At 38.3% G+C, this 19,523-nt stretch overlaps 1 protein-coding gene and 1 pseudogene across 3 annotated transcripts in view; one reads left to right on the top strand and one right to left on the bottom strand.

Moving 5' to 3' along the window:
• LOC117999343 overlaps nucleotides 1–615 on the bottom strand; it is an 18,219-nt pseudogene extending 17,604 nt beyond the window's left edge.
• USP42 (ubiquitin specific peptidase 42) overlaps nucleotides 1–19,523 on the top strand; it is a 49,693-nt gene that overhangs the window by 624 nt on the left and 29,546 nt on the right. For 2 of the 3 annotated variants that reach the window (XR_004676257.1, XM_034988347.1), the window contains exons 1-2: nucleotides 3,588–4,006; nucleotides 6,644–6,844. Coding sequence is in view for 2 of the 3 variants with exons in the window: in XM_034988347.1 (XP_034844238.1) it covers nucleotides 3,766–4,006; nucleotides 6,644–6,844 (442 nt within the window). In the remaining variant the exon portion in view is untranslated. Of the gene's footprint in view, nucleotides 1–3,587; nucleotides 4,007–6,643; nucleotides 6,845–19,523 lie in introns of those variants that run through there. The other variant, XM_034988348.1, reaches the window with a different exon arrangement.

The raw sequence follows: 19,523 nt of genomic DNA, 5'->3' as shown, positions 1-19,523 counted from the left end.
GGCGGCTCCGGGGCGGCCTGGCCCGCACGGGTCTGCCCGCGGTGGGCGTGTGCCGGCCGCCGGCCGCGGAGCCCGGCGTCCCCGGCCCGCCCGCCGCCCGCCGCCCCCCGCCCCCCGCGTGGCCGCCACCCCCCCCCCCCCCCGGCCCCCGGAGCCCGGGGCTCGCCTCCCCACCCCCACCGCACCCCCAGAGAGACAAACTTTCCCACCCCGGCGCCCCTCCGCGGCACGCCGGTACCCCTCGCGGGCCGCCCACCTGGCTGCTCCGCGGAGTGTCCGAGTTCCCCACGCCGGCCGCCGGGGCGGAGCGGACAGCCTCGAGGGGGAGAGGAGGGGCCCGGCGGCCCCGGCGGCGCGTCCCCAAAAGCGTGTGCGCCTCGGTCCTGTTCTTTATCTTCGGGGCAGGGAGACCCAGCTTACCTGGAGGGGGTCGGGGGAGAGGGTGATCGGTTTCAGATGTTTGAAATGAAATTTTGACGGGACCGAAGTTTTACAATCTAGGACTTTAACCTGGTTATAATGAATGCAGTTGAGATTACTTTTGTTGAATAGCGCTTTTATATTCAGGGAGGCCCTAGGGTTTGCTTGTTTATAGGAAAACATGTTGGTTATTTAAGGTAAATACGCTCAGATAACAGTAAAATGGGTTGAGGAACTATTCAGTTAGCACCTCTTTTTTAAGGTAACAATAGTAATTCGGGTTCTCACACGTTTCTGTGGCGTCTCAGAAAAGAGTGCTAAATTTTAAAGATAATTTCACTCTTTGGACTCATTCAAAGTGCATGGGGGATATGAATAATCAGTTTTACTTATTTGTTTTTATTTAAGGTCAGTTTCACTTTCTTTTTCTATCATTGAATCAAGTCTACAGAGTTTGGTTTGTAAAGGTTTAAGGCTAGACGTTTTATTTACTTAAAAATAATTGCAATCAAGGCTGTTCTTTTTAAAGCTTGTGTGTTTTCCACTTAAATAGAAATGTTACAAGAACGTGGATTACATTGTTTATGAAGAAGCAGAGTGTATCAGTTTCTTTTCTACGTGTATTGGTATTATTACCTTTATGTGCAGTGCCACAGTGTTTAAAACAGCTATATGCTTATTTTTAAAATGAAAAAGAATAATGTATTCTGGTATTTGATAGAAATATAAGGGACTGAAAATCTTAAGACTTCTGAATAAAAGATTGCACTTAAAGCAGACATTTGTGAAGTCGATTAGTCTCATTCCTCCGCACACCTCCTGCCTTGATTCATGTACTCATTTTTTTCAAACATGTTTTTGTAACTTTTTGTGTATCATTAGCAGACGCTGAGAGAAATTTTAACTTTTCATGGAAGTAGTTGCTTAAAAGCCCCGATATAACCAATAACCGTAATGTTTAGAAGCTTTACAAACAGTAAAGAACGTGTAACTTATTAATCTTAGGTCCTATACAACTTTGTTTGGCTTGCAGAAAAGGTATCTCTGTAGCCAGTGCAATTTAGTTTGATTCTTGATGGTTTTAGGATAATATTCCTGGGCTGAATATACAAATGAAGACAAATGGATGGTTTTGGTTTGTTTTCCCAGAATTATAATGCTGTATGGTTATTGATGATTGAGTTGTATGCTTTCCTTAATTTTTTTTTTCATTTAAGAGCCCCCCCCCCCCCAAAGGCAATTGGAGCAAGTAAAATGGTTTTATTTGGTCATTTGTTAATGATTGTCCTGAAGGGATATTTATCCTGGGAAAATTGAGGTTTTTTTGCTATTAAATGTTATTGTAAATGAAGCCAAATTAACCTTTCCTTGGCAGTCTGTTTTGGCTTTCTTCTTCCTTTTGCTCCTCCTTCTCTTCCTCCTCCTCTTTTGTTTTCTTACTCTTGCTTACCTCCACTGTGTTTCATGCTGTAGACTTTATTTGGATAATACAGCTCAAGCTTTCTTCCTGAATGAAATCCTGTATCTTAGATTCACTTAGAATAGTTCAGTTTTTATTATTTTATTAAGATCTAATCTAACATCAACTTTTTTATTTCTGCATATGATTCCAAAAAATTCTTAAGGTTGTGCTTTCGGGGCAGGGGGCTACAATCATGCCGTAATTTAAAATTACAACAAAATTGAGGCTTTTAAAAGAACCTTACTGTGAGCAGACTGTGCATCACAACATTTGTTGAAGTGGCATGAATGTTGGTATTTATTCTTTCCCTTGACTGCACTGAATATTTTTTAAAGCAAGTTTTAAAGGCTGTTCCTACTTCAAAGTAGGAATGAGATACTAAATACAAATGAGATACTGTATATAAATCACTCAGCATAAGCCAGTGCTAAAAGCAAACCCTGGTTACTTCCTATATTCGGGATTCATTCATTTGTTGAGCACATGTGTGGCCAGCTTTCTGTGTGCCAGGTCCGGGCATATAAATACGAGTGTGATGGAGAGTAACAAGTGAATCCAGCCGTGGAGTAGGTGCTGGAGCGCTACCATAGAAATCGGCAGGGCGCTGTGGGAGCTTACAGGAGGGGTTCAGACCCAGTCTTGGGGGAGGGTTGTTGTCAAGGAAAGTGTCCCAGAGGAAATGAATTCTAATCTGAGAAGTGGTAAGTGGTAACTGGCCGGAGGTGGAAGGCTGGAAGAGCGTGAGGTAAAAAAGAACAGCATGTGAATAGCCCAGAGAGTGCAGGTAGGAATGGAAGCTGGGGAGCATGGGGAGCGGTTCCTAGGCCAGGCCATGCCAAGCCTGGGTGTTGAGATGTTGTCCCAGGGGCAGTTGGGGCATGCCTGAGAGAAAGGTTATCTATAAAGGAGTGGCACACTCAATTTGGTTGTCACTGGGCAGTTTACATTCCTAAAGGGACCCCAGTGACTAGGTCAGTATAGCCAGAAGGAACCCTTCCTGGGAATGTTGGGCCAGGTGCCTGGTTCCATTTGCTGACTAGTTTGGGTTATAATTGTTCCATTTTTATAGACCCTGTAGATTCTATCCAATCTCTCATAGGTCCATTATGAAAATTAAGTAAATTAATCTGTGTTCAGTGATTAACACAGTGCCCCGCATATAGAAAATGCTTAATTAGTGGTAGTCCCAAGATTTAAAAATAGGATTCAGAGAGAAAATTATAATTACCCCTTTATAACATGTGTTTGTGTTCCAGTTTGATGTTAGTAATGTCTTATGGGCTTCATTTAAAAAGTCATATATACCAAATAAATGAGCCGCTTCAGAAAAACTTTTCAAACATAAGACTTCCTATTTTTTAAAAAAATAATATATTTCAAACAATCATTTTGGACTTTAAGCTCAAAATTAAAGCTAGATTTTTCTCTCCATGTAGTTGAGACTTTTCCCTGATGAACTCTGTGAATTGAAAACTGAGTCAAATGTATTAGTGCATTTCACATTCTAGTTTTAAGCGATAGGGAGAAAAAGATATATAGGTTTTTGGTAAATGTATAGAATTGGAAACTGAGGTCCCTGATTATATACTGTAATATGAGACTTTTGGGGGCTTGGAATAGAATGACAAGATCCAATCAAATATTTCTTTGAAGGTTTTATAATTAAAAATTGTTGACATGTTCAGATGAGCACAATGCTAAAATGTTCCAAGGGAATGATTTCAAAGTTAAAAACTACTGCTGTTTTTCTATTACAGTGACTTATTTGACAGTAATTAAATATGAGTAGGATAATTTTCCAAGATCTAATGGTAGATTAAGTAGATTACTTTTCTCAATTTATAAAACAACTGCATGTGTTTTGTCTTTTGCAGAGTTGAACAATGACCATAGTTGACAAAGCTTCTGAATCTTCAGACCCATCAGCCTATCAGAATCAGCCTGGCAGCTCGGAGGCGGTCTCACCTGGAGACATGGATGCAGGTTCTGCCAGCTGGGGAGCTGTGTCTTCGCTAAATGATGTTTCAAATCACACACTTTCTTTAGGACCAGTACCTGGTGCTGTAGTTTATTCAAGTTCATCTGTACCTGATAAATCAAAACCATCACCACAAAAGGATCAAGGTACTACTTTTTAAAGACAGAATCACTCCAAAAAACTCTGGTATAAATGCTGTCAGTGGTTGGCAGTTTTGGAGGGGGTCGTCTTTTGCGAGACCTCTTGCCACCCGAGTGGCCAGCAGTGACATTGTCTGACAGGCTTCATTTTTCCTGTGCTGCTTGTTCATGATTAACATGTATCATAACAGGGTGGATTACTTTCAGTTATTATAATATTTGTAGTTTCTTTTATTCTTAATTTATTGAAGGATAAACTTCATCTCGGTGAGATCTGAGGTGGGCATTTTGTTAACTTGTCAGTTACCTGTAGTTCCCTAAGTAGATGTTTGTCTTTGAAAATTTTGGAAGATTTTAAGATTTTATTTATTTAGGGGCGCCTGGGTGGCTCAGTTGGTTAAGCGGCTGCCTTCGGCTCGGGTCATGATCCCGGAGTCCCGGGATTGAGTCCCGCATCGGGCTCCCTGCTCGGCGGGGAGTCTGCTTCGTCCTCTGACCCTATCCCCTCTCATGTGTTCTCTCTCTCTCATTCTCTCTCTCAAATAAATAAATAAAATCTTAAAAAAAAAAAAAAGATTTTATTTATTTATTTGACAGATAGCACAAGTAGGCGGAGAGGCAGGCAGAGGGAGAGGGAGAAGCAGACTCTCCACTAAGCAGGGAGCCCGACACGGGGCTCGATCCCAGGACCCTGGGACCATGACCTGAGCCGAAGGCAGCCGCTTAACCGACTGAGCCACCCAGGCGCCCCTGAAGATTTTTTTTTTTTTTTAAAGATTTTATTTGTTTATTTGACAGAGACACAGCGAGAGAGGGAACACAAGCAGGGGGAGTGGGAGAGGGAGAAGCAGGCTTCCCATGGAGCAGGGAGCCCGATGCGGGGCTCGATCCCAGGACTCTGGGATCATGACCTGAGCCGAAGGCAGACGTCAAATGACTGAGCCACCCAGGCGCCCTGAAGATGTTTTTAAAAAACGACTGCCTTTTGACAAATGGCTCTACCGAACTGTGGGTTGTTTTTTAGTTTTTGGGTTTTGGGCCAGTTAAAATCATCTGTGGTAATAAAGCTCTTTGAAAGACAGCAGATAATGTAAATGTTACATTTGTTAAAAACTGTGTAAATGTGGTTACATTTGTTAAAACTCATCCGGTTAAATGAGACATTGACACTTTAGTTGGTACTTCTGAGACTTTTGGATTTGAAAGCTTTGAAATGCAAAGAAAATAGATTAGTTCCTACTCAGAACGTCATCTGGCTTAGAATAATTTGGTCCTTATATTGTCTTGCATCCTCATAGTAAATGTGATATTGTGATGTGGTGGTGGGTGGTGTGATTTGCTGAAGGGTGTTTTGGGTGGGAGGGAAGTTTATGTCACAAAATAAACAATTTAATTGAATGTTACACATAGAGTTTAAAGACCTTCACCAGCAAGACTTTCCCACAGGACTTCTTTTCACTGACTCCAACTTCCCGTTACTTGCTGGGGTTCCTTTCTCTCCCTCAGGCCTTAACTCACACTTAACTCACTGCCATGCCCTTTTTGGACCCCTTGTCCCATCCTCTGAAGACTCATTTCTTTTTTCCTAGTTTTTCTTTCTGTTCCCACTGAGCTGAAGCCTACCTTTGCATACTTAAACCCATTAATTTCTCTGGTAAAATAGAGAACCATCCATTAAGGCGTTTCCATCTCCAGCAGCACCAAGGAACTAGCAAACTTTTGAAAAGGAAGTCTTCATACGGATGATCGAACTTTCCTAAATAAGTTTTTGAGCTTTACCTGAGTTCTGTTAGCATAGTTATCATTAATAATCTGTTTATAAGTCTTGAAAATAGATAAACATCTTTTTAGGCAACATAGCATGTACTTATGATGTGGATAGTGGTGCCCAACAGCCTGAGTTCAGAGCCGGGTTCCTTTCTGGTAAAATGAGGATGATGTCACTACCAACTTAGACTGAGACTGTCTGGCAGCTAAGAAGGACTCTAGAAGTACAGTGCTGGTGAAGAGGACGGTGATGGTGGTGGTACTGCGTAGAAGCGTCCACAGCAAATGTTACAGACAGTGGGCTCAGCCTGCATTTTCTGTAGATTGTGTTGAAACATTTTTAAGTAGATATAAAAGAGTAGTTAGAGTGAACTCTCATGTAGACATCAGTCAGCTTTATCAACTCATACCTGCACCATTTACTCCCCTCCCATCATGGTAAAGCAAATCCAAGACTTTGTAGTTCATCTATAAATATCTTAGTTTGTATACCTAAAAAATTCTTTTCTAAAAATTTAAACATCTTTATGTTAAAACTCTAGTCAACATTAAAACTTCTCTGATTGTCATTTTTTTTAACAGTTGGTTTGTTGAAATCAACATCCAAACAAGGTCTGTACTTTGCATTTGGTGGATGTGTTTAAGTTTCTGTTAACACCCCCTTTGGTCATTGCAGTTTACTGATTGAAGAAACCAAATCTTTTCGATTTCCCACATTCTAGGATCTGTCTTTTAAAATGTCCCTTTCTTCCCTGTGTTTCTGGTTAGCTGGTAAAAACCTAATCTTGATCAGATTTAGTTTGATGTGTTGCTGTTTATTGAGCTTGAGAAACGTGCAAAGCTTTGTTTTTAAACATTTCTTGTTTATTTCTCTAGCCCTAGGTGATGGCATTGCTCCTCCACAAAAAGTTCTTTTCCCATCTGAGAAGATTTGTCTTAAGTGGCAACAGACTCACAGAGTTGGAGCCGGGCTCCAGAATTTGGGCAATACCTGTTTTGCCAATGCAGCACTGCAGTGTTTGACTTACACGCCACCTCTTGCCAATTACATGCTATCTCATGAACACTCCAAGACATGTAAGTGTTCTGGGTTCTGTTAACTTGTGTAGTGTTGTGCTATGCTAACCTACTTTCATTTTTTTCTCTGCAATGAAAGTGAAGAATTCAGCCAAGAATTCTATGATCACTAGGAAATTGGTTTATTTTTTTAGAAACCTTGGAGGAAGACTCTTAAGATTTGTTTTCAGGTTGCATAAAAATCATTTTGCACCTAATTTGACCTGTGACGTTACTGAAAAAGAAACCTATTTTATCGGCATTTGGCATTTCTGAACCCCCTGCTGGCTTTCTATACACTTGCTAAAAAAATGTGACATAAATGTCTGCCGCCAACAGCTTGGGGCCAAGCAGAGTTAAGAAATCCTGTCTCTCCTGGCTTCCATCCTGTATTGTAAGGCTTGATTCATTTGCAGGCTTATAAGTCTTCGTGGAGAGGAACCTCTTGTTGCGGCCTCCAACCTCCTGAAAGTTCATACAGGACTTTCCTTTTAGTGTGTATGAACTCCCTTTTCAACCTAAAGGGCAGGAAATCAGTTAAAATATATCATGTCTTTAATAGGTGACAGCCAGCTCAGTGGTTGACTAGTGAAATTCAGAATTTAGAACAGTATCTAGTTTTTGAGGTTTGAGCTTCTAAATATATTATAAATATCCTTCATCCTTATAAATGAAATCTCCCTGTTCTTTGATCTACATTAATGCTGAGGTGTGTGTGTGTGTGTTTGGGTGCTGTTCATTAATTATGAGCAGGTGAAAACTCCCGAGGCTTCTTTTTGAATAGTTCTTTACTTAATGGAGATTTTAAACCGGTTCTTTTAAAACTGTCCCACACCCCCCTCCCCCCCCAAAGAGCAAAATAATGCTTGTAAAGAATTTGGAAAGTACAGAAAAATTTAAAGAAACCAAAGGAAAATCACCTAGAATCTCACTGTCCAGAGGTGTTTGGTATGCCAAGGGCTTTTAAATTACAGAATGAATGTTTTGTTTGCCCTCATTTCCCCCCTAAGTTCATAATTCATTCCCCACAGACAGCTTTCCCTTTTCCCTTACTTTTGTGCTTCATGAAAGTAGGGTGTGGATGAAAACCCAGCATTGGCACCTGGGCCGTGAGAAGCAGGACCGACACAAAAATTCAGAAGCTCCGGGTGTCCAGAACTAGGTGTTGTCTTTTTCGCTGTTGGTAGTTTTCGTGCTTTCTGTTTTTCCTTTATTTAGGTATATCAAGGTGTAATCATATATATATATATGTGTGTGAGTTAGGTACATCTCTTTATTGCGTGTATGACTATATACATATAACTTAGGTATGTTTCCCTTTATTTAGCTTTATTGAGCTACAATTGATACGTAATAAATGGCACATACTTAAAATATATGTTTGATGTATTTTGACATTTGTATACTCCCATGAAACTACTACCACAATTAAGGTTATGAATATATTCATCACCCCCAAAGCTTTCCAGTGCTCCTTTGAAATCACTCCCTTCTACGCCTTCCTACCCCTCATCCCCTCGACCCCAGGCAACCACTGATATACTTTCTGTCTACTATAGATTAGTTTGTATTTCTTTAGAATGTTATATAGTGGATTTATACAGGCGTATATTCTTGTATTGCCTGGCTGCTTTGACTTAGTGCAATTATTTTAACATTATTCCATGTTGTTGCATATATCAATAGTTAGTTTTTATTGTTGAGTAGTATTCCATTGTATGGATATACCACATTTTGTTTCTCCATTCACCCACCTATCGATCGACATTTGGGTTGTTTCTCTTTTGGGGCCGTCACAGATTAAGCTACTATGAACATTTTTATATACCTGTTTATAAAAAGGTCTTTGTAAGGACATGTTTTCTTTTCTCTTGGGTAAATATTTAGGAGTGGAATGGCTTGGTCCTGTAATATGTGTGTGCTAACTTTAAGGTAAACTTCCAGGCTGTTTCTCAAAGGGATTCTGGTATTTTACATTCCCAGCAGCAGTGACTGAAAGTTCCATTTGCTCCGTATCTCCCCGTAATGTTTGGTGTGGTCAGTCTTTCCAACTTCAGCCATTCTGATAGGTGTGTAGTATAGCACGTTGTACCCTTTTGTGGTTTTATTTTGCACCTCCTTAATGAGTAATGGTGTTGAACATTTTTCCATATGGTTAATTGCCATCTGTATACTCTCTTGGCTAAAGTGCCTGTTGATATCTTTTGCTTGATTTAAAATTGGGTAGTGTTCTTGTTGACTTTTGAGAGTTTTTATATATTCTGGGCACAAGTCCTTTATCAGATATGTAGTCTGCAAATATTATCTTTCAGTCTGGAGAAGAATATTCTCTTCACACTGTCTTTTGAAGAACACGTTTTTAGTTTTGAAGGATTCCACGTCATTAGTTTTTCTTTTTATCAATTGTGTTTTAAGTGTTATATTAAGAAATCTTTGCCTCACCAGAGGTCACAAAGATTTTCTCTATATTCTTCTGGAAGTTTTATAGTTTTAGCTTTTATATTGGTCAGTGATCCATTTTGAGTTAATTTTTATTTGTGGTGTGAAGAATGGATTGAAGGTCAGGTTTTTCAGTATGGATATCCAATTGTTCCAGCACTGTTTGTTCAAAAGTTAGTCCTTTCTCCACTGAATTGGCTTTGCTTCTTTGTCAAAAACCAATTGACCATATCCATATGGCTCTATTTCTAGACTCTGTTCTGTTACACTGATCCACTGTCTATCTTGACACCATAACACAGTGTCTTGATTACTATATATTTAAAAGTTTTGAAATCAGGAAAGTCCTCCAGTGTTCTTGTCCTTTTTCAAAGTTGTTTTGGCCATTCTAGGTCCTTTGCATTTCCGAATGAATGTTGGTCTCAATTTGTCAACTTCTACAAAAAAGTGTCCTGGGATTTTGATTGGCATTGTGTTGACTCTATGAATTAATTTGGGATGAGTTGACATCTACACAGTATTGTTTTCTGTCCCCTAAACCAAGTACACATCTTCATTTATTTAGGTTCTCTTTAATTTTTCTTAGTAGCATTGCTTAATTCTCAATGTACAAATATAATGTGCACATTTTTTATCAGATTTATCCCTAAATATTTCATATTTTTGGAAGCTATCATAAATGATAATATTTTTGAATTTCAGTTTCTAATTGTTTATTGCTAAACTATAAAAATGCAAGTGATTTTTGGATATTGATCTTGTATCCTACAATCTTGGGAAATTTATTAATTCTGGTAGTTTTTTTTTTTTAAGATTTCTTAAGATTTTATATGGAGTCAGTCATGTGATCTGTGCATACGGACAGTTTACTTCTTCATTTCCAGTCTGCATGCTGTCTATTTCTTGCTGTGATGCACTGGTCAGGACCTCCATTACAGTGTTGGATAGATGTGGTAGAAGTAGATGCCACAGCCGAATCTCCCTCTTCACCTTAGGGGGGAGGCATTTTAGTCATTCACTTTTATGTACATTGTTAGCTGAGAGTTTTCATAGATGCCTTTTACCCTGCCGAGTGTTAATTTGAATGTTAAGCCGAATTTGCATTCCAGGATGAGCCCAACTTGGTTATGATGCATTACGATTTCCATGTATCATTGGATTTGCTAAGACTTTTAAAAATTTTTGTTGATAATGAATATTAGTTTATAGTTTCTTACCATGCCTCTTTCTGATTTTTGGCATCAGGGTTCATGGTGGCATCATGAAATATGTTGGGATTATTTTCTCCTATTTCCTGGAAAACTTTTTGTAGAATTGGTGTTATTTCTTAAATGTTTGGTAGATTTCACTGAAGCCATCTGGGCCTTGACGTTTTCTCATGGGTAGGTTTTTAACCACATATTTAATTTCTTTAATAGTTATAGGCCTCTTCGGGTTATCTATTTTTTTCATCAGAGAGCACTGGTAGTTGTGTCTCTCAAGGAATTTGTCTTCCATGTCGAATGTACCAGCATAAAGTTGTTCATAATGTTCTGTTATCCCTTTTTATTCACCTTATTATTGATCTTCTCAGAAAATCAGTTCTTGGTTTCATTGTTATTTTGTTTTCTGTTTCATTGCTGTCTGTTATTCTTTTTATTACTCCTTTTCTTCTGCCTACTTTGGATTTAATGTGCCCTATTCTAGTTTCTTAAAGGGGAAGCTTGGGTCATTTAATTTGAGATCTTCTTTTCCATTATGTTTTATGCCATGAATTTCCCTTGAAGTGCTGCTTGACTTGTGTCCCAGACATTTTGGTATTTCACATATTCATTTTTATTCAGGTCCCAAATACTTTCTAATTGCCCGTGGGATTATTTAGAGGTGTGTTGTTTAGTTGCCAAATGTTTTGAGGATTTTCCAGAAATTGTCTTGTTACTGATTTCTAATTTAATTCTCTTGGTGTCAGAGTGTATTTTTTGTTTGAATCCTTTTAAACTTCAGACTTGTGTTACGCACCAGAACATGGTCTAGTTTGGTAAATGTCCCATGTGTACTTAAGAAGGATGTGTGGTCTGCTCTGTTGTTTGGAGTTTCTGTAAATGATGATGGTCAGTTACTTGGTAGGTAGTTCTGTAACTGACTACCCAGTTAGTTGTGTTGTTGAGGCTGTCTTCTGTGTCTTTACTGCTTTTCTATCCGCTTGTCCTATCAAATTTTGAGAGGTCTGTTGAAATAAAATATATTTGTAATTTGTTTTTTCTTTCTTTCTTTTTAAAGATTTTTATTTATTTGAGAAAGAGAGAGAGCATGAGAGGGGGAGGGTCAGAGGGAGAAGCAGACTCCCTGCTGAGCAGGGAGCCCGATGTGGGACTCGATCCCAGGACTCCAGGATCATGACCTGAGCCAAAGGCAGACACTTAACTGACTGAGCCACCCAGGTGCCCTTGTTTTTTCTTTGTTTTATCAGTTTTGCCTTGTGTTTTGAAGCTCTGTCATTTAAGATTATTATGACCTCCTGATGAAATGACCTATTCATAATTGATGAAATTACCCTCTTTATCCCAAATAATATGCTTTGTTCTGAAATCTACTTTGATATAGAGCCCCTCCAGTTTTCTTATGATTAATGTTAGCATGGTGTATCTTTTTCCATATTTTTACTTTTAACCTATTTGTGTCTATACTTAAGGTGGATTTCTTGTATAGACAGCCCATAATGTAATTTTCTTTTTCTTTTTTCTTTTTTTTTAGTCTGTATTTTATTTTAGGGTATAAGCCATTTGTATTTAATGAGATTGATTAATTGATCTGGTTGGGTTTAAACTTACTAGCTTGCTGTTTGTTTTCTCTTTGTCACATTTGTTCCCTTTTTCATCTTTTTCTGCTTTCTTTTGGAGTGAATAATTTTATGATAGTTAATCTTTTTTGGCATATTTTCTGTAACTTTTTTTTTTTTAGTGGTGGCTTTAGGGTTTGGCATATGTCTTTATCACAGTTTGCCTTCAGGTAATAGTCCACTTGTGTATCGTAAGGACTTGGTGACAGTGTATTTTCATCTCCCCTCTCCTGGCATTTATTTGTGCCATTGTCATCATCTACCTGTGTTATAATCACACAATATATTGTGTTATTTTTGCCTTAAACAAATTATAAAGGTTTTGCTTTAAGTAGTTAAGATGTGTTTAGAAATCTATATATTTACCTATTCAGTTATCATTTCCACTGCTTTTAATTCCTTTATGTGGATTTAGATTTCCATCTGCTGCTTTTCCTTATGGCTAAAGGACTTCCCTTAACTTTGCTTGCTAGTGATGAACTCTGTTTTTTGTTTTGTTTTATTCTCAGTCTGAAATGTCCTTATTTTGCCTTTTTAAAAGTTAACCTTTTTGTATTGAGGTAATTGTAGATTCACATGCAGTTGTAAGAATGACACACACAACTCCTGTGTTCCTTACCCAGTTTCCCCAGTGGTAACACTGTATTTCAGTATCTCAACCAGGAGGTTGACATGGGTACAGTCCCGATACAGAACATTTCCATCATTACAGAATCCCTCATGTTCCCCTTTTATAGCCACGCCCACTTTCTTTGTGCCCTGATGTCCTCCTTTAACCGCTGGCAACCACTAATCTGTTTTTCATTTCTATAATTTTGTCATTTCAAGAATGTTATTTATATATATTAGTTGTGCAGTATGTAACGTTTTGGGATTGGCTTTTTCATTCAGCATAATTCTCTGAAGATTCAGTTAGGTTGTATGTACTAATAATTTGTGGGGTTTTTTTTTTTTTCATTGTTGAGTAGTATTCCATGGTATGGATGGGATGTACCATGACTTGTTTTAACCAGTCATCCACAGAAGGACATCTGGGTTTTGTCCACCTTGGAGATATTCTGAATAGAGCTGCTGTAAGCATTACAGCATACAACATAGATATGAACATGTCTTTATTTCTCTGAAGTAAATGTCCAGGATTGCAATCACTAAGTCATATGGTAGTTGCATGGTTGATTTTATAGCAACTGCCAGTTTTCGAGCATGGCTGACCATTTTACAGCCTACCAGCAAGGTATGGGAGTTCTAGTTTCTCTGCATGTTTGCCAGGATTTGGCATTGTCACTGTTTTTCGTTTTAGCCATACTGATAGGTATATAATGATACCTTGTTTTGGTTTTAATTTGCATTTCCATAATGCCTAAAGGTCGTGAACATCTTTCCATGTGCTTAGTTGCCATCTGTATGTCCTGTTTGATGAAATACCTCTTTGCTATCTTTTGCTGATTCTCTATTGCATTCTATGTTTTTATACTGTTGAGTTTTAAGAGTTCTTTATATAGTTTAGATACTAGGCCTTTGTTGGATATGTAGGTTCCAAATAATTTCTCCCAGCCTGAGGCTTGTCTTTTTTTTCCCCCCAAGATTTTATTTATTTGAGAGCGAGAGAGAGTGTGTGTGTGCATGAGAGAGAGCACAAGCAGGGGGAGTGGCAGAGGTAGAGGTAAAAGCAGACTCCCTGCTGAGCAGGGAGCCGGAAGTGGGGCTCTATCCCAGGACCCTGGGATCATGACCTGAGTTGAAGGCAGACGCTTCACTGAGCCACCCAGGTGCCCCAAGGCTTGTTTTTCCATTCGCTTAACAAGGTCTTTCACAGAACAAAAGTTTTTAATTTTGGTGAAGTGTGACTTTTCCTTTTATGGATTGTGCTTTTGGTGTTAAGTTTAAGATCTTTGCCTAGCTCTTAATCCCGGAGATTTTCTCCTCAATTCTTTTCTAAAAGTTTTATAGTTTTACATTTTACATTTAGGTCTGTGATCCATTTTAATTTTTGTATAGTGTGAGGTTTAGGTGAAGTCAATTTTTTGTCTATAAATGCCTTTTTGCTCCAGCACCATCTGTTGAAAAGGCTATCTTTCCTCTATTGAATTGCTTTTACACCTTTGTAAAAAAATTACTTGGGCATTACTTGTGTGCATCTATTTCTGGGTTTCTTATTCTATTCTGTTGAGGTATGTGTTTGTCCCTCCACACAGACTTGCTGTTGTAGCTATGTAATAAGTCTTGATACCAGATAGAATGATTCCAGCCACTTATTCTCTTTCAAAATTGTTTGAGCTCTTCTTGTTTTTCTGTCTTTCCATTTAAACTATAGAATAATAGTATCTATATCTACAAAAAATCTTCCTGAGATTTTGTAGTTGTGTGAAACTTGAATTTCAGTTTGGGGAAGGAGTATTGATACCTTTACTTATGTTGACATTTTCAGTCTGTGAACATGGTATGTCTCTCCATTTACTTAAATCTTCTTTATTTTTATCACTGTTGTGTAATGTCAGGATGTTTTGTCTTGTTAGATTTACACCTAATTTTTTTATTTTGGGGGGGTTGTAAGTGGCATTATATTTTTAATTTTTGTGTCCACATGTTTATTGCTGGTGTATAAAGATACATTTTATTTTCATATGTGATCTTATATCCTGTGACCTTGCCAAACTCACTAGTTCTAGGCATTTTTTTTTTTTTCCGTAGACTCCTTGGATATTTCTAGTAGACAGTCATGTTATATGCAAGTATGGACAGTTTTACTTTTCCCTTACTGATTGATGTGCTTTTTATATCCTTTTCTTCTTTTACTGGCTAGAACTTTGAGGAGAGTGGACATCCTTGCCTCATTTCTGATATTAGGGAGAGAAGCATTTAGTTTGATATTAGTGGTAGGTTTTTTGGTATATGCTCTTTATTAAGTTACAGGAGTTTTCACTATTTCTTTTTTTCTGATTTCTGCTTTCTGTCATGAATGAGTGTTGATTTTTGTCAAATGCTTTTTCTATATCAAATTGATATGATCATGTGATATTTCTTCTTTAGCCTGTTAATGTGGTGGATTATACTGATAGTTTCCAGTATTGAGTCATCTCTGTATCCCTGGAATAAATTCCATTTGGTCATGATGTGTAATTATTATTTTTAAGTTTTTATTTTAATCTCCTTGTGCTCATCATAATAAGTGCATTCCTTAATCCCCATCACCTATTTCACCCATTGCCCCACTCACCTCCCCTCAGGTAACCATCAGTTTGTTATATGTAGTTAAAGAGTCTGTTTCTTGGTTTGTGTCTCTTTTTTCCCTTTGTTTAGTAGCTGAAATTACACATATGAGTGAAATCATACGGTATTTGTCTTTATCTGACTGACGTTTTACACTTAGCATTATGTTTTCTAGGTCCATCAATGTCATTGCAAATGGCAAGATTTCATTCTTTTTTATGGCTGAATAATATTCCTCACACACACCACATCTTCTTTATCCATTCATCAGCCAGTGGACACTTGGACTGCTTCCATATCTTGGGTATTATAAATAATGCTGCTACAAACATAGGGGTGCGTGTATCCCTTTGAATTAGTGTTTCTGTATTCTTTGGGTAAATACCCAGTGGTGCAATTGTGGAATTGTAGGGTAGTTCTATTTTTAACTTTTTGAGGAGCCTCCATACTGTCTTCCAGAGTGGCTGTGCTAGTTTGCATTCCTACAAATAGTGCAAGAGGGTTCCTTTTTCTCCACATCCTTGCCAACCCTGTTGTTTCTTATGTTGTTGATTTTGGCCATTCTGACAGGTGTGAGGTGATATCTCATTGTAATTTTGACTTGCATTTCCCTGATGATAAGTGATGATGAGCATCTTTTCATGTGTCTGTTAGCCATCTGTATGTCTTCTTTGGAGAAGTGTCTGTTCATGTCTTCTGCCCATCTTTTAATTGGATTATTTGTTTCTTGGGTGTTGAGTTTCATAAGTTCTTTATAGGTTTTGGATTCTAGCCCTTTATTGGATGTGTCATTTGCAAATATGTTCTCTCATTCCATAGGTTGGCTTTTAGTTTTGTTGATTGTTTCCTTCACTGTGCAGAAGTTTTTTATTTTGATGTAATCCCAATAGTTTATTTTTTGCTTTTGGTTCCCTTGCCTCAGGGGACCTATCTAGAGAAAAGTTGCTATAGCCAGTGTCAGAGAAATTACTACCTGTGCTCTCTTCTAGGATTTTTATGGTTTCAGGACTCATATTTAGGTCTTTAATACATTTTGAATTTATTATTGCGTATGGTGTAAGAAAGTGGTCCAGTTTCATTCTTTTGCATGTTGCAGTCATGCTTTCCTAACACCCATTTATTGAAAAGACCATCTTTTTCCCATTCTTTCCTGCTTTGTCAAAGATTAATTGACCATATAGTTGTGGGTTTGTTTCTGGGTTTTCTATTCTGTCCTGTTGATCTGTGTGCCTGTTTTTGTACCAGTACCATACTGTTTTAATTACTACAGTTTTGTAATATAACTTGAAGTCTGGAATTGTGATGCCTCCAGCTTTGCTTTTCTTTTTCAAGATTGCTTTGGTTATTCAATGTCTTTTGTGGTTCCATACAAATTCCAGGATTGTTTATTCTAATTCTGTGAAAAATGCTGTTGGTATTTTGATAAGGATTGCATTAAGTGTCCAGATTGCTTTGGACAGTATAGACATTTTAACATATTAGTTCTTCCAATCCATGAGCATGGAATGCCTTTCCATTTCTTTGTGTCCTCTTCAGTGTCTTTCATCAACGTTTTATAGTTTTAAGAGCACAGGTCTTTTTTTTTTTTTAAGATTTTATTTATTTGACAGAGAGAGAGCAAGTGCACAAGCACGGTGAGCAGGAGAGGGAGAAGCAGGCTCCCCGCTGAGCAGGGAGCCCAATGCAGGGCTTGATCCCAGGACCCTGAGATCATGACCTTAGCTGAAGGCAGATGCTTAACCGACTGAGCCACCCAGGCGCCCCAGAGTACAGGTCTTTCATCTCTTCGGTTAGGTTTATTCCTAGGCATCTTATTATTTTTGGTGCAACTGTAAATGGGTTTGTTTTCTGAATTTCTCTTTCTGCTGCTTCATTATTGGTGTATAGAAATGCAGCATATTCCTGTAGGTTGATTTTGTGTCCTGCAACTTTACTGAATTCATGTTATCAGTTCTGGCAGTTTTTTGGTGGCGTCTTTGGGGTTTTCTGTATATAGTATTACATCATCTGCAAATAGTGAATGTTTTACTTCTTCCTTACTGGTTTGGATGCCTTTTATTTCTTTTTGTTGTCTGATTGCTGTGGCTAGCATTTCCAGTACTGTGTTGAATAACAGTATTGAGAGTGGACATCCCTGTCTTGTTCCTGACCATAGAGGAAAAGCTCTCGGTTTTTCCCCATTAAGGATGACATTAGCTGTGGGTTTTTCATATTTGGCTTTTGTTATGTTATGTTCTTTCTAACCCTACTTTGTCAAGATGTTTATCATGAATGGATGTTGTACTTTGTCAAATGCTTTTCCTGCATCTGTTGAAATGATCATGTGGTTCTTATCCTTTCTCCTATTGATGTGATGTATCACATTGATTGATTTGTGAATATTGAACCACTCTTACAACCCAGGAATAAATCCCACTTGACTGTGGTGAATGAGTCTTTTGATGTATTGTTGGATTTGGTTTACTAGTATTTTGTTGAGGATTTTTGCATCTGTGTTCATCAGAGATATTGGCCTGTCATTCTCTTTTTTAGTGGTGTCTTTATCTGGTTTTGGTATCGGGGTAATGTTGACCTCATGGAAGGAAAACTTCCAACTGCATTCTTTTTCTACTTTTTGGAATAGTTTGAAAAGAATAGGTACTAACTCTTCTTTAAATGTTTGGTAGAATTTGCCTGTGAAGCTATCTGGTCCTAGACTTTTGTTTGTTGGGAGTTTTTCGATTGCTGATTCAATTTCTTTGCTGGTAATGAGTCTGTTCAAATTTTCTGTTTCTTCTTGATTCAGTTTTGGGAGGTTATATGTTTCTAGGAATGCGTCCAATTCTTCTACGTTGTCCAATTAGTTGGCAAATAGTTTATATTTTAATTTTATTATTATTATTTTTAAAGATCTTATTTACTTAATTGACAGAGACACAGCGAGAGAGGGAACACAAGCAGGGGGAGTGGGAGAGGGAGAAGCAGGCCTCCCGCTGAGCAGGGAGCCCCATGCGGGACTTGATCCCGGAACCCCGGGATCATGACCCGAGCCGAAGGCAGACGCTTAACGACTGAGCCACGCAGGCACCCCGGCAAATAGTTTTTCATAATATTCTCTTATGATTGTTTATATTTTTGTGGTGTTTGTTGTTACTTTCCTCTGTCATTTGTGATTTTATTGATTTGGGTCCTTCCTCTTTTTTCCTTGATAAGTCTGGCTAGAGGCTTATCAGTTTTATTGATTTTTTTTTTTTTCCCCAAAGAAACAGCTCCTGGTTTCATTGATCTGTTCTATTATTTTTTTGGTTTCTATATAATTTATTTCTGCTCTAATGTTTATTATTTCCTTCCTTATGCTGGTTTTAGGTTTTGGTGGTGGTTCTTTTTCTAGCTCCTGTAGGTGCAAGGATAGGTTATTTGAGATTTTTCTTCTTTTTGAAGTCCTTCAAGAAATTTTGAAAGGGGACTTTTTGAGTGGAAAAGAAAGACCAAAAATGACAATATGGAGGGGTGCCTGGGTGGCTCAGTCGTTAAGCGTCTGCCTTCGGCTCAGGTCATGATCCCAGGGTCCTGGAATCGAGCCCCACATCGGGCTCTCTGCTCAGCGGGAAGCCTGCTTCTCCCTCTCCCACTCCCTCTGCTTGTGTTCCCTCTCGCTGTCTCTCTCTCTGTCAAATAAATAAATAAAATATAAAAAAAAATGACAATATGGAGGTAGGAAACCCAAAGCAGTAAAAATGAATATTTCTTTAAAAAATCAGTCAAGGCGAACCATGAGAGACGATGGACTCTGAAAAACAAACTGAGGGTTCTAGAGGGGAGGGGGGTGGGAGGATGGGTTAGCCTGGTGGTGGGTATTGAGGAGGGCACATTCTGCATGGAGCACTGGGTGTTGTGCACAAACAATGAATCATGGAACACTTCATCTAAAACTAATGATGTAATGTATGGGGATTAACATAAGAATAAAATAAATAAAAAATAAATAAAAAATAAATCAGTCAAGGAATTAACAAAACAAGTAGGTCTTTATTGCTATAATCTGCCCTCTTAGAACTGCTTTTGCTGTATCCCAGAGGTCTTGAACCATTGTGTTTTCATTTTCATTCGTTTCTGTGTATTTTTAAATTTTTTGTTTTATTTCCTTGGTGACCCATTCATTTTTAGTAGCATGTCATTTAGCCCCCACGTATTTGTGGTCTTTTCAGATTTTTTCTTGTGGTTGACTTCTAGTTTCATAGCCTCGTGGTCAGA

Source organism: Mirounga leonina, unplaced genomic scaffold (genome assembly GCF_011800145.1).
Source record: "Mirounga leonina isolate KUSES-001 unplaced genomic scaffold, KU_Mleo_1.0 Mir_454, whole genome shotgun sequence".
In the NCBI taxonomy this organism is placed as follows: domain Eukaryota; kingdom Metazoa; phylum Chordata; class Mammalia; order Carnivora; family Phocidae; genus Mirounga; species Mirounga leonina.
This window is presented reverse-complemented; position numbering and strand designations above follow the sequence as displayed.